Source organism: Leucopleurus acutus, assembly GCF_964270905.1.
Source record: "Leucopleurus acutus genome assembly, chromosome: 7".
NCBI classification, from domain to species: domain Eukaryota; kingdom Metazoa; phylum Chordata; class Mammalia; order Artiodactyla; family Delphinidae; genus Leucopleurus; species Leucopleurus acutus.
In genome coordinates, this window is record NC_139150.1 from 11713163 (window position 1) to 11726888 (window position 13726).

The 13726-nt window shown below is 47.2% G+C and overlaps 1 protein-coding gene across 1 annotated transcript in view; it reads left to right on the forward strand.

The window, feature by feature from the left end:
* DENND1A (DENN domain containing 1A) overlaps positions 1 to 13726 on the forward strand; it is a 548251-nt gene that overhangs the window by 493014 nt on the left and 41511 nt on the right. Inside the window, 1 exon segment of the mRNA XM_082843076.1 lies at positions 3274 to 3405. Within this exon segment, the coding sequence (XP_082699202.1) occupies positions 3274 to 3405 (132 nt within the window).

The window sequence follows — 13726 nt, forward strand, 5'->3', positions numbered from 1 at the left end:
TACAGTGTGTAAGGTCTCTACTGGTACCTACAGTAGAGGACGTAAACGGGCCCTATTTCTTTCCTGACTAGGGCTCCTCCCGCCCTGCTCTCTAGGACCCTGGGAAGAAGCAGCCATCCTTCCCCAGGTGGAGGAAATAGTGAAGAAGTTAACAGACTGGTGGGGCGAGCTACAGGACTTTGTAAGAAGCCTTGGGCACCTTTGGCTCTTGTAACTAAAGAAAATTAGCGTGCAGCACTGCTTACTGATGCACAAGCACGTGTGTATATTGGACACATTTGCCTTCCAAATGTTCAATTCAACAAAGATTCGTCAGAAAGCATGTACTATATTCCAGGCTCTGGGGCAGAGAACCCAAACCCCAAGGCATTCAGTCTATAGGGATAAGATAAGTGTGCAGATAGCACACAGCACGGCAGCTTAGGATCAGTGTGACAAAGGGGTTTCTGAGGACGAGGTCACACCTGATGATTTGTTGAGCACCTTCTCAACTCAGAATACCTTCTCTTGTGCTATTGTCATGGGTCGATATGGTATAAATGCCAGAAATCACATTGCTCTGGGCTCCTCCACTTTCTAGCCGTGTAGCCTTGGGTAACTTGCCCTCTCTGAGCCCTGTTTCGTCACCTATAAAAGAGCGATAATCCTATTTACCTTGTGGCTCTTCTGGAAACTAAGTGTGATAGTGAAGGTCAAGGGTCTGGAGAAGTGACTTCAAGTAGTAGACACTCAGCACAGGGAAGCTCTTCCTTTTAGATGGTGCTTTTTCCATTTTGCAGGGAATAAGGCTCTAACGTTCAATTTGTGCAGGACTTTGACATTTTTCAACGCTTCCTCACATCTCATCTCATTTAACCCATTCTCTTAGTAGCTTTGAAGTTTGCCAAGCAGATGGTGTCCGTTGCAAAAATAAAGAAATAGGTGCAGAGAGGTTGAGTGAATTGGAAAGATCAGACAGGTAGTTAAATGGTAAAAACAAAACCTAAGAAATTTTTACTTAAAATTTTAACCTAAAAATTTAAACTAAGACATTTTACCCAAAACGGCCACAGACATTTTTAAAAATAGTTATCATCTTATAGTTTTCATTACTATCAATATTTTCTTTCTAGATTACCCTACTGCTTCATGTCTTTATTTTTTTCCCCAACCAATCATACACACATGCAATATTTTTCCTAAACTAAAAGTGAATTTTTTTTTTTTTTTTTTTTTTTTCTGTTTGGCTTTACTCAACCTCTTATGTCTGTCCTCTCAGTAACCCCACTGGATCCAAAATGCCTCTTTTGCCCTTTGTTACTTTCTGACACAGAAGGAGCCCCTCCCCATCTTTGTTCCACTTGACCTGAGCACCTTAGGGCAGCCCCTTTCCAAGAAAGCTTTTTCTAATTGGCTGGCGGCAACTTCTCTCATCACTGAGCCTCAGCCAGGCTAAGACTCGGGGGCCACTTGATGCAAGCCCTCCCCGCACAACCAAAAGGTCACCATTTCCCTGTGTTGTTACCAAGCAGTGCAGAGACTCAGCTGGGTGTGTGGAGTTGAACATATAGAGAAGAGGGGTGGGGGAGGGATCCCTATTGTTTATTTATTTTTATTATTAAAGTGTAGTTGATTTACTCCCTATAGTTTATTGAATACCTTATTAGTAGGTACTCAGTTATTATTATTGAGTCCTGTTCAAGACTCGTATGTTGTTTAATCTCCTTTACTCCTCATAGCTGCCATAGCTCCATTTTACAGATGAGGAGACTGAGGCTCAAAGATGTTACATGTGTTTCTTCCTTAATGCATTATCATTTAGTAAGGGATCACTTTCATCCATGTGTCACCGTTCTCTCTATCTGACTAAGTAAGAACAGCCACTTGTCTTTTATGTGCAGAATTTAATGAGTACTAAGGGTGTGTGTTTTGTTGACCAAAGTGTGTATTTGTTTTTGCAATGAAAATCATTGGAAACTGTATTTATTATTTTATTCTAGCTGTTATTTTTACTTAGAAAAAAACAATGATTTAAATGTTTTTTATGTGTACCTTTAATCTCTGCCTTGCTTCAGTGAAGATTTAAGCAAGTTTCATGACTTGAATAAAGCCATATGATCCACATTGCACAACCTGGCACCATCCATGTCCCAAAGAACCCATGGGTACAGTCAGCTGCCAGCGTTAGGCAGAGGAGCCATTACCTGCCTGTGGCACATTGGGATTTTTCTTTACCTTAAAATTTGACTTCATTCATCACAAGCACAGATTAAATGTAAATTTCTGATTTAAAAAAAAATGACATTGGCTCCCTAAATACCCTCCAGGTCATAGAATCCTAACTTAGACTTCGGTCTCTTTCTTCATTCTCTGCCAGAAAGACTAGGGCTAAGAAAGAGGGAGCAGAAACACATCGTTTTCACAAACAGTAACATCATCAGTAAACAAATGTGGAGAAAATGTCCACACTCACAAATAATCAAAGTAATGCAAATTAAAACAACGATGAGGTCTAATTTTTCACCTCTTAAATTAGCAATACATTTTTAAAACGATGAGGCTAACACGCACGGTGAAACGGATAACACATCCATGGCTGGTGGTTGGTGTAAATTGGAAAGCAGTTTGGTAGAATGAATAAAAAGCCTTAAAAATGTTTATGTCTTTTGATCAAGCAGTTTCATTCCTAGGGATTTCAGTAGAAGAAATAATACAAAAGAAAGAAAGACTGCAGTGTTTATCACTGTGATGTTTAGATGTTTAGAAAGTTAAAAAAAAAATTAGGAACAATCTAAATGCCCAATAGTAGTAAGAATGGTTTATTAAATTATTGAGTATCTGCTCAGTGAAATATTATGCATCCATTAATTATCATTCTAATGACTATGGAGCACCGTGGAGATGCTTATAGTAGAAAAAAACAATGTAAAACCATGCACGAGCTATGATTGCAAGTAATTTTTAAATGTCTGCGTGTGGACAGAGTGAATATTTGAAAATTAAAATAACCATGTAAGGTAGTAGGATGAAACATTCCCCCCCACACACACTATTGTGAATTATGATGTTATCTTTGTAATTTAATATGCATGATTTTGGTTTCTCTACTCCTTAAAAGTCAAAGGGCCAAGTTAGCCTTCCGTTTCCTTCATCTTTAGCAGGGGGATAGGCTCAGAATGTCCCAGAGGGAGTTCCCTGGCAGGCCTCTTAGCGATGGGGTTGGATGGAGCCCCTGTGCTCATGGCAGGGGTCATGACCCTGACACCAACCCCCTGACCGGGCTTCTCCCTGCAGGACATCACCGAGAATGGCTGTGTCCCCACCACAGAAGAGCAGCTGCCGAAGACGGCGCCGTCCCCACTGGTGGAGGCCAAGGACCCCAAGTTCCGAGAAGACCGGAGGCCAATCACAGTCCACTTTGGACAGGTAGGTACCCTGGCCCTTCCATCTGGGCTTTTTGTTATGTTTCAGCAGAGGATATAGCACATGTAACAGTTTTTCATTTCGGCTCTCTCTGGCAAAACAAAACAGCTCCATGGAGTTTTGCACGTCTCAAAGGTTCGCTTGGTGCAAACATGTTTCAAAAAGGTGAATTTTCAGAAATTTTGAGGAGACAGTATGGCTCTGGTCGTAAACCAGCTGAACTGTTGAATGAAGTCATTAAATGCAGCTGCTGCCTCCCCACTCCAAGGTACTCCGTTTAAGGTGCCTCTGTTAGCTAAGCATCTCATTAGAACACTTTAGCATCCCAGGCCCTTCTTTGCACCTTCAAATAAAAGGTAACAAGCAAAGTCTTAAAAAAAATCAATTAGGAGTTCTTTATTAATGTACTTCCTGAAAATCAATTCTGGGTGTCGTGCTTCTCAGAGTAAACACTCACGCTACGATTCTCATGATCCGATTCTGTAACCAACTGTTTTCGACCTGAGCGTTTAAAAATTGTCCAGTTGTTTGATTTTTTGCTCTTAAGTAAAACATATAGAAACTGAAAATTTTCTTATCCATTTCCTATCAGTGGTTATATTTTTGGTTGAAAAAGGTTGTATACCCTCCTCTACTCTTGAATTAACTCTCTTGATTAGCAAAAGTCATAATTTTTTTATTTGTGAGAAATGGCTCTGTTGGCAAGCTATGACTGTAACAAGAATTTGCAAGGTTATTCATTCTTAAATCACCTGATTCTTTAACCATTTATTAGATGATGAATTCCATCCCCATGATTTAAATAATCTTCATGGTTTTATCTTAAATATGATGCTATTTTATCACCTAAATGATCTAGAAGCATGCATTTAAAACGTTCCTGCCTTTAGCAGACATTTATCAAGTGCCTGCTATGTACCAGGCTTTGAGCTATTTAGAAATGAAGGGAACTAATGAAATTGTTGCTGTGGGTTATTATTGTGAGGGATGAGTTTGTTGAAACATTAGAATCTTCCTCTGTAATCGATATTTTTAGATAATACATTCATACGTCTTAAACTTGGGGACATCCATCCCCCTTTTCTGATTTTACACTTAAAAGGGATGTTATAAAAATTGAAATGTAGCCCAAGAAAGAAACGTCCACAGGGCAGTGCTCATCTGATTAATGATTATCTTCAAATTGCGTCAGTGTTTGCGCCCCTGAGGAGCTGCCTCCTCCTGGGGCTCAGGCCCGGCTGGAGAAATCTGCGCCCCAGTTCCCTGGCTGTGTTTGCTGAAAGCACAGCCTCAGTCGTCGCCAGCATGGCATTCCAGAGCCAGCTTCCTGCTTTCCTTTGTCCTCATTCCTGCACACACTAACCTTCCCATGAAAAGAGCCCCTCTCTGGAGTTTGGAGCCCATTACAGAGAAAGAGGGGGCGGAGGGGGAGGGATTTCATGGTGTTAAACATTCCGTTTTCGAAACACAAAAAAGGAGGCCCTATTTGAAATGGAGAAAGACCTTCTTTCCATTTCAGCGAGAAGTAGAGATGCTTTAATGTCATTCCCAGCTAAATGCAGAATAAGAGCGTGTGTGCGCACGGGTGGGGGATAAACAATTAAAAAAGCCACCCCAAACTCTGTTGAAATAAGAGCTGTCTGTGCCTTCACAGGTCTGTAAACTGGAGAGGATGAAAGTGGCTTTTTTTCCCCAGTTTGTCACTTCCCTCACGTGGCTGCCAGCATTATGCAAGTGTACAGGAAGGCAGGGTTTTTTTTAATGCATGCATGTGGATTAAGGTCAAGCCCCAAGTATCAGCCATGCAGCGGGCTCTCCCTTACAGCTGCAGCCGCAGAGCCTACCCACAGCCGCGAGATGCCTTAATTGAGACGTGCTGTCAAAGTGACAAACACATTTGCATACAGTCTACACTCTATTTATTTTCTCTGGAAAGGTCTACAGTCTGCTGTTGGTTGAACATTCTTAATCAGTTTGCTGTAAGTGAACTGCCAGCCAGCTCACTTGTGCCGGCCGCTTCTTCATTAGGTGACAGATTAGCTGCAGGGGGGATGGGCCACAGAAACCGCAGACCTCTTTCTTTTAACTCTTTCCAGCTTTGCCCTGGTACTAGCTTGTCCTTCAGTCCTTCCCTGGGCGCCTGCTTTGATGGGCCATTGACCGGAACACGCCGCATTTCTAGAGCACCTACTACCGGCAGACATGAGTTTTAGGGGCTAGGTAGTCTCAAAGAAGTCCTTCGAGTTCCATTTCAGAATTTTTTGCCACTCTCTCCTCTGTACTCCATCTGTACCATTTTTTTTACTTGATATTTTTCTTTAAACAGACTCCAGCCTGACATTTATACCAACTTTACCCTCATCTTATGCAATGATTGTTGGTAAAACCATAGTTTGATGTACTGGTCCAGTGTTTTTCAAAGGTGTATCCAAAACAACTTTTTTAAGTGTCCATCCATGTATCACCTAAACTACTCATGTAGCCCCAGCAGTACATATTCTCCTCTTGGAAAACATGTGTCATCTCTGTCATAGTCCTTTGAGGAAGGGATCATTAGCTGTATTTTGTGGACCCAGAGCCCGACCTCAGGGACCTTCCCAGGGCCACACTGTCAGCACAGAAACCCAGGACAGTTCAACTTCAGAACCCATTTCAGGTCCGTCACCAAGCAGAGACATCAGCTTCTGTTTGAAATGTCTAGTAAAACTAATGTGTCCTGGAAAAATAATTTAAGCTAGCCAGACAGTGCACACTAACCTCAGAAAGACCCTTGCCTTGAGTCTGTGTTCCTGTGGATTTCATTCTCTAAGAACAGTTAGCTTTCCACTGGGGGCAGAGACTGTTGAGATCTTTATTACATTAATCCCTCCACCTTGCAAAGCTAGTGCCCATGGAGCCAGCCAGGGGACTCCATGAAGACGTTTGGCAGGGAGGCAGGGAGCCCAGGGGAGGCCTTTTCAGACCCCCTGGGGGAGAAAAGGTGCTCTCTTGCCTCTACTGCACCAGAGCTTCCTCTTTCAAGGCTATGACCATTCCTCCCTTTAATTCTGCATCTATTCATCCATGTATTGAGACCTACCATGTGCTTAAAAAAAAAAAAAGTACTTGTGGGGCGTTATAAGGGGGACAGAATAGCAAGTGGACAGCCCAACTCAGAGTGATGAGAACAGTGAGAGAGGTAAGCTCAGGGCACTCTGAGGGCCCCACAGGGGCAGCCTCTTCACCTGCAGGACCACTGTCTGTAGACCTAAGCTGAACCCTATAACTGAAAGATATTTTGTCAACAAACTGAACTCACTAGCATTTCATTTGTTTTCTAAAGCAGACATACATAACGCCCCTCAGACCTCATCATGAGCCATGTCAATAGTTCCAGACAAGGGCAAATAAAGGGATTTTTAGTTGGCCTCTACATCCTTATCATGTCTGATTTCTTTAGAGTTCAAAAGTCTCTGACTTGAGGGACTTCCCTGGTGGTCCAGTGGTTAAGACTCTGCACTACCAGTGCAGGGGGCCCGGGTTTGATCCCTGGTCAGAGAACTAGATCCCACGTGTCACAACTAAAGATCCCACATGCTACAACTAAAAGATCCTGCATGCTGCAACTAAGACCCGGTGCAGCCAAATAAATAAATAAATAAATAAATTTTTTTTAAAAAAGTCTCTGACTTGAGAATACCTATTCCTACCTTGGAAAATGTTTAGGTTTAGGGAGGCTGTAAATAGCTTTTCTTTGTTATTTTTTTAAGCAGTGTTTTTGGTATTTTTAAAATTTTATTTATTTGGGGGTGCATTGGGTCTTCGTTGCTGCACGCGGGCTTTCTCTAGTTGCGGTGAGCGGGGCTACTCTTGGTTGCTAATGTGTTTGGGCTTCTCATCGCGGTGGCTTCTCTTGTTGTGGAGCACAGGCTCTAGGTGCACGGGCTTCAGTAGCTGCGGCGCTCTCGGGCTCTAGAGCGCAGGCTCAGTTGTTGTGGCTCACGGGCTTAGTTGCTCCGCCGCATGTGGGCTCTTCCCGGACCAGGGATCGAACCCGTGTCCCCTGCGTTGGCAGGCGGATTCTTAACCACCGCGCCACCAGGGAAGCCCCCTATAAATAAGTTTTTTTATTCTCCCAAGTTCAGAATCAAATGAGAAATAAGGCCCAGGAGACAGTCAAATGAGGTAAAAATGCCAGCTTTTTTACCAATAGGCTAAAAGGAGAATACTGCTTTAGACCTGAGGCCAAATGGGCTTGCTGAAACCTCACCTCCAAATTGAAAAGACTGAGCTACTCCCCACAGGAGACGTGGACAATTGCAGGCAGCGCCCAGGGTGCCTGTGGACTGACTGATGGGCGGGGGCGGGGCCACCGGGAGCACAGAGCCTGCTCAGTTCCTTCTCCCAAAGTCAGAGGGAAACGCTCCTCCTCCCCTGGGCAGCCGAGAGCAAGAGGGCGCAGAGAGAAGCTAAGGGCTCCCCCACGCTTTTCTCTCCTGGGCAGGGAAGTGGACATTCTCTCTATTCTGTGGCTGGGGAAGGAGTGAGGAAGCCCTGCCCTCCCCAGCAGGGTCTGGGCGCCCCTCAGCCAGACGTCTTGGCTTGACCCTTCCCCATCTGAGAAATCAGAAGAGGCAGCACCCCCATGGAAACTGCTCTGCTCCCTGCGCTTAATAAGTGGACAGGCCAGGCGCTTTCACTTCTGTACTCGTTTAATCGAATCGACATTAGCTGGTAAGGAAGAAGGCCTCGTATCCATTGTACGGCTGGGGAAACAGGCCCAGAAGATGTTTACTTGAGTTAGGAGCTAATTCATACTCCACCCCCAGCAGCACCCCTGCTTCTCTCGCCTGAGTGCCGCTCTCCCTCCCCAGCTTGAGGAACTGGCCTGGCAGTGGCACCCAGTGACACTGGATTCTAGTCCTGCACACGTGCTGCCACCTGCTGTGGGCCTCGGCCAGGGGCTGGGCCTCCTCAGGAGGTGGGAGGACAGGGCAAACCCACTCCAAGGCCCCCTTCGTTGTGTTCCCCCCACCAGTTGATCCTACAAACAGAGTAATTGCCTGTCTTCCAATCTGCTAGATTCCAAAAAGTGTGCGTTGAAAGGTCTCTATTTAGAGAGCAAAGCTCTCTAAACCTCTTTAACATAAAGTTTGAAAAGCCAGTTAAACCAAAGCTCAAACTAAGCGCTACCAGGCTTCCAGAGACCTGGGACGGAGTGGTTTGGATACACCCCCAGAAGCAGCTCTTGGAATACGGTTGCCTGCTTATCTGTGCATACGGAGAGTTGTGCTTTATAAGCGTGAGCTGGGTCACTTAGTGCCAGTCTCATGCTGCTTTGGAGAAGCTGCCCAGCCAGCGAATGCCTTCTCAGCACCCTCAGCTCTGAGCGCCCTGAGAAACCCCTTCTGTCCCAATGAGTCTGGAAGTCACACACGATTCCCTTCAACTCAGCCGCTGCCTCCCAAACACCTCAGACAGATGTTCACATGTTTCCAGATACCTCACACCACAGGCCTGCAGTCTGAATGTGCACTCGCGCCACGTTCACCCCCCTCCTCCATCTCCCACCACAGCGAGGTCCATCCACAAGCTCAGGTCCACTCCCCACGCCCCAGAGCCTCTCTCTTCTGCCCTCTGCCACCGCCCAGTCCCTCTCCTCTCCAGCGCCTCTGACAGCTTTGGTTCAGGCTGCGTCATCGCTCACCTGGACCGCTCCAGAGCTTCCTAACTGGCCTCCGGGCCTCCAGACTCCCCCGCACTGCATTCCCCACACAGCCTCACACACAAGTGGCCATGCCACCTCCCTGCTCCCCGTCTCCCCTGAAGATTCCACCTTCGCCCTCGGCAGAGCCCGCGAGGCCCGGGGCGATCTGCCTGTCCGCCCTCAGAGCATGTCCCTCTGGTAAATCTTCCCGACTGATTTGGTCACTCCTGTGTTTGTGCTGCCCCAGAACTTGGCACATGCAGTGCATCTCACGCAGCCTTGTAACCATACCTTTAGGCCCATGAGAATGTGAGCCTGGAACATCCACCATAGGGCTTGGCACTGACCTGGCAGTCAGTAGATGTCTTGGGGTTTCATTATTGATGTGGATTTTCAAATTGCTTAATAATTAATTGATTATTGTTTAAGTACTTGTTGTGTGTCCAGGTTACTTGGTTTTATTTCCATTGCTATGCTTGTAATTCCATTCATTTGAAAAAGGAAAATGAATATTCCATTAGTGGTCAAAAACTACTTCCAAATCACTTTCCATAAATAAGGGTTCTGTTTCCGAGTAGAAACAGATTTGTGTTATAGGAATTTAGATCCTGTCTCATTCTGTGTTTTTATGAGCTCCTAAGGTCTAGTCCTAAATGCCCCAGGAACGGAGGGGAGGGGAGAGAGGCGAGCACTGGGACACCCCCAGACTTCCAGGATGGGTCGACCTGGAAAGGAAGAAAGCTGGGAAGAGAGCAGGCAAGGGAAGGAAAGGCCCGGTGTCCCCTGAATTCTATCAAAAAAGCAAAGATTTTATCTGTAAAAGAGACTGAGCTGTATAACCAAATGCAAGGTATGAACTTGGATTTCTTTTTTTAAAAGCTTCCAAGATATTCTTGGGAAAGTTGGAAGATCTGAAGATGGGCTGGGGTGTTAGGTGATATGTTAGAGCTATTGTTGATGTATGTCATGGTTTTTAGGGGCTTATCTTTATGCCTCAGGGGTACACACTGCAGTATTTAGGTGATGTCTGAAACTTGCTTTCAAATGGTATGGCCAAAAAATTACACACATGCACATGCACAGGCACGCACATCTGTAACAGCCATTCACAGAGAGAGAAAGCAAATACAGCCCCCATCCCCCCAAGTATGGAGCTGCTGAAAGGCAGAGGCTGATCAGCTGAAGAGGGTAAAGCACAGCTTTTAGCATCAGGCAGCTGTGGACTTAAATTCAGTTCTGGCACTAACAAGCTGGTAACCTTCACTACGTAACTTAACCTTAGTGAAATCAGTTTTCTCAGCTTTAGGGTGGGGATAATAATACTCACGTCATAGGTCTTTATAAGGATTGAGGGAGGTACTGTCTGTCTGGATCAGCGCTACACATGGGCGCTCGGTAAACATCAGTCTCTTTCTCCAGTGGAGCAAAAGCAGAGCCAGATGTCAGTCACCCACTGACACGGCCTCCCAGTCAGCCTGTCTTCCCAGCGCCCATCACACCGCGGCTCTCAGAACACACACCCCTCAGTGGCAGCCCCCCTGCACGTGCACACGTGTAACTGACCCTCGTGCCTACAGCTCTTGTGGGAAAGTCAACACCTAAACCGAGGAGGGCTGGCATCGTGGGGCAGGGGGAGAGGCACTGGGGGCACGGCAGGGAGATGGCGCCCAAGTCTGACTCACACACGTGAGGGGAAGGGGCCAGGGGGCAGGTGGGGGCACCGGGCGTGAGTGAGCAGGTGAGTGTCGTGGTCTGCCATCCGACGTCGTTTTCTTGGCCTAACTTACCAGCTGTGCCTTCACAGGCCACGAGGCAGAGCTCTCTGCACGATGCTCCTTCAAGCCCTGTTGTTTTCAAATCGTATTTCCCCCTTTTCCGTTGCCCCTTTTTCCACTCTTTCTACCAGATTTTTGCGTGAGAAAGCGAGCACGACTGGGGTGGCCTCCCGCTCCATTCCCTCCAGCTCCCGCGTTCGCCTACAGGGTGACCAGCAGGCAGCTCTGCCTTCAGTGCAGGCTGGTGGCTGTGCAGAGTTGTTCTGACCCACGCCCTGCCGTTACCGAAGCAGTGTGGTCCCTAACTGGTAGTGGGTTTGTCAGGTCTTCTGGCGAGGGTGGCTGGCTGGTCCTGTCTTTCCAGGTGGCCTCACTTTCTCATAGCCCAGGTAGCCCAGAGACAGCTTTCTGATGCCAGGTTAACAAGGCCAGGCTTTGCTCCGCAGAGCAGACATGTTCGATTTCAAGAGGAAAAACTTGCCAGTCAAAAACAGAGAAATCAGATTCTGGAAGTTATAAGGATTGGGTTGAAAAATCCAGGCTATTTCTGATTAAGCGTGTGTTGTTGCCTTCTCAGCTAGGATGCCACAGGTAGCTCAGGGGCTCCTGATGTGCCGTGGAAGGGCTGAGAAATGTCAGCGGCCAAATGAAAATCCAGGTTCAAAGTAGCAATTTGCTTTCTAAGCTCCACCACCTGACCTCCATTCAGCACAAGTTAAGGAGGACTGCAAAGGGCCAAGGACCATAGTCCAGCCCCTCCTGCTAGGCCTTGGGCACCTTCAAGCAGTTTGAGCACGTCTTATGGTCGAAGAGCAGTGAGGGAGGGGAGGGGGGCCATGAGGCTGAATTGCTCACCACATGCCAGGCACCGTGCTGAGACCCGGAAAAGGGGGTCTGTGTTCCAACTCCGGTTCCCACGAGTGAGTCCACTGAGTCCTTTTAACCAGCCTACTGGGTCTCAGGTATCATCTCCTCTTGCAGAGGAGACAGGCTGAGAGAGATTGGGGGCTTAGCCAAGGTTTACAGCTCAGGAGCAACAGTCAGGATTCAAAGCCATGTTGTCTATTACTAGACCTCAGGTTCACGCTCCAGCTCTGTGCTAAGAACATGGCAGTTTCCTGCTGAGTTTGTAGTGATGGGGCCAGTGCAGCAGCCTTGGCAGGTGGCCCAGGATCCCAGGATGTTGGGCCACAGGTAAGGCCTTGTTTCTGGTTTCCTTCCAGATCCCAGGCCTTCCTTAATATTTCTGGGCCTCGGTTGGCACCAAGACAAGAAAGTTAGTATTCTGCACCCAGCGTAGACTCTGCACACCAAACCCATCACTAGACACCAGAGGCACGCTGGGTGCTCTCTTCGTATGTGTGAGGGATTAGAATGCAGGATAGAAACTGGGCATGTGTAGGAGTTAGTATTGGGGGTGTCAGGGGCCAGCCCAGCCCCTAGAGACCAGGGGCAGGGCTTATACTAGGAATCTCCATCAATTAGGTTACTTTGGATTGCAAGAGACAAAAGAAAAAAAATTGTTCACTCATACCAGCTTCAAGTATGACTTGATCCAGGCATTAAATCATGTCAATCAGACCCAGTTTTTTGCTGCATTCTCCCGGCTTGGCCTCCTCTGCTGGTACCATTCTCAGGGAGGCTCTCCCTGGCTGCAGCAGCTCTGGACTGTATCCTTCCAGGGGTGAGACCAGCAGGAGGGTGTCACTTCCTAGTGACTGCCACACGAGGCATGGGTTCACTCATTGAACCAACTTTGATCATATTGCCTGTCTTAGAACCCATCATTGTGGCCAAGGGTTTTCTGTTGGCCACGAGTAAGGCTCTACCTGAAACACATACCTAAGAAGCACAGGAGGGGTAGTTCCTGGAAGGGAAATAAGGGGGCTATTATCAAAAGAAGGGAAAACAGATAAATGTGCACAGAAGCCAAACAGGAGACATTGTCCCAGGCCCTTGTCCTCTTGTCTGATGGCAGAGAAAGGTTCACACCCAGAGTGGTGGGGATCTTGAAATCAAGAGTATACATGGTGGAGGGCCAAGGTCAGAGGTCACCCAGGGCACCAGATAGAGAGGGGACAGGTGAGTGCATGGCAGGGAGGTACGAATCAGGGCTTGCAGGTTACAGAGATGGGCACAGTTGCCTGTGACAGCTTCTGGGGAGTGGAGTGTGCCGAGTCAGCAAGAGCCAAGAACCTAGGTCACTTGTTCAGCAGATAATCACGGATACCTGTTCTGTGCCACATCTGTGAAAACAGGGTGACGATCGCAAGGCCCCTGCCTTCAGGGAGACCACGGTGTCACAGTGAGTGGTTCAACTTAATCCTGGTGGGCAGAATCCATCTGGTGGTTTTGAAAGGCACAGACCTGTGCTGTATGATCATGCCGCAGAGCATCTCAAAGTCCCTTTTCGTTTGTTTTAAACTCCAACCAGTTTGGTCCTCGGGGTGATTCCCCACCGGCATGCTCAGGAGGTGCCCGTCACCTCATCACTGCTGACTTGCTGGAGATCACTGCAGAGTAGATGCAATGTTTAATTATTGCCCTTGCTCTCCATCCGCTTCAAGGACTAGGTAGAGAGCCCATTGTCCTCGTTTAGGTGGGAGCAGCCTCTCCAGGCTGTGTCTCAGATACCTGCTGATGGTTCTGAACCTGAGAGACCAAACAGAGCCGCTGTTCTAGCCTGTTCTAGGAGGGGGTGGCAACTGACTTCAGGTGGAATTCCCTGCACCTTGCCCCATGGCTTTCTCTGGCTGGTTGCAGTAGAGAATTCTTGCCTTCTAAATCGCTCCTTTGGCCCAAGGTAGAGTCTCCAGAAAGGTCCAAGTGAAATACACCAAGGCGTGGAAATGGGGCTGGCCGG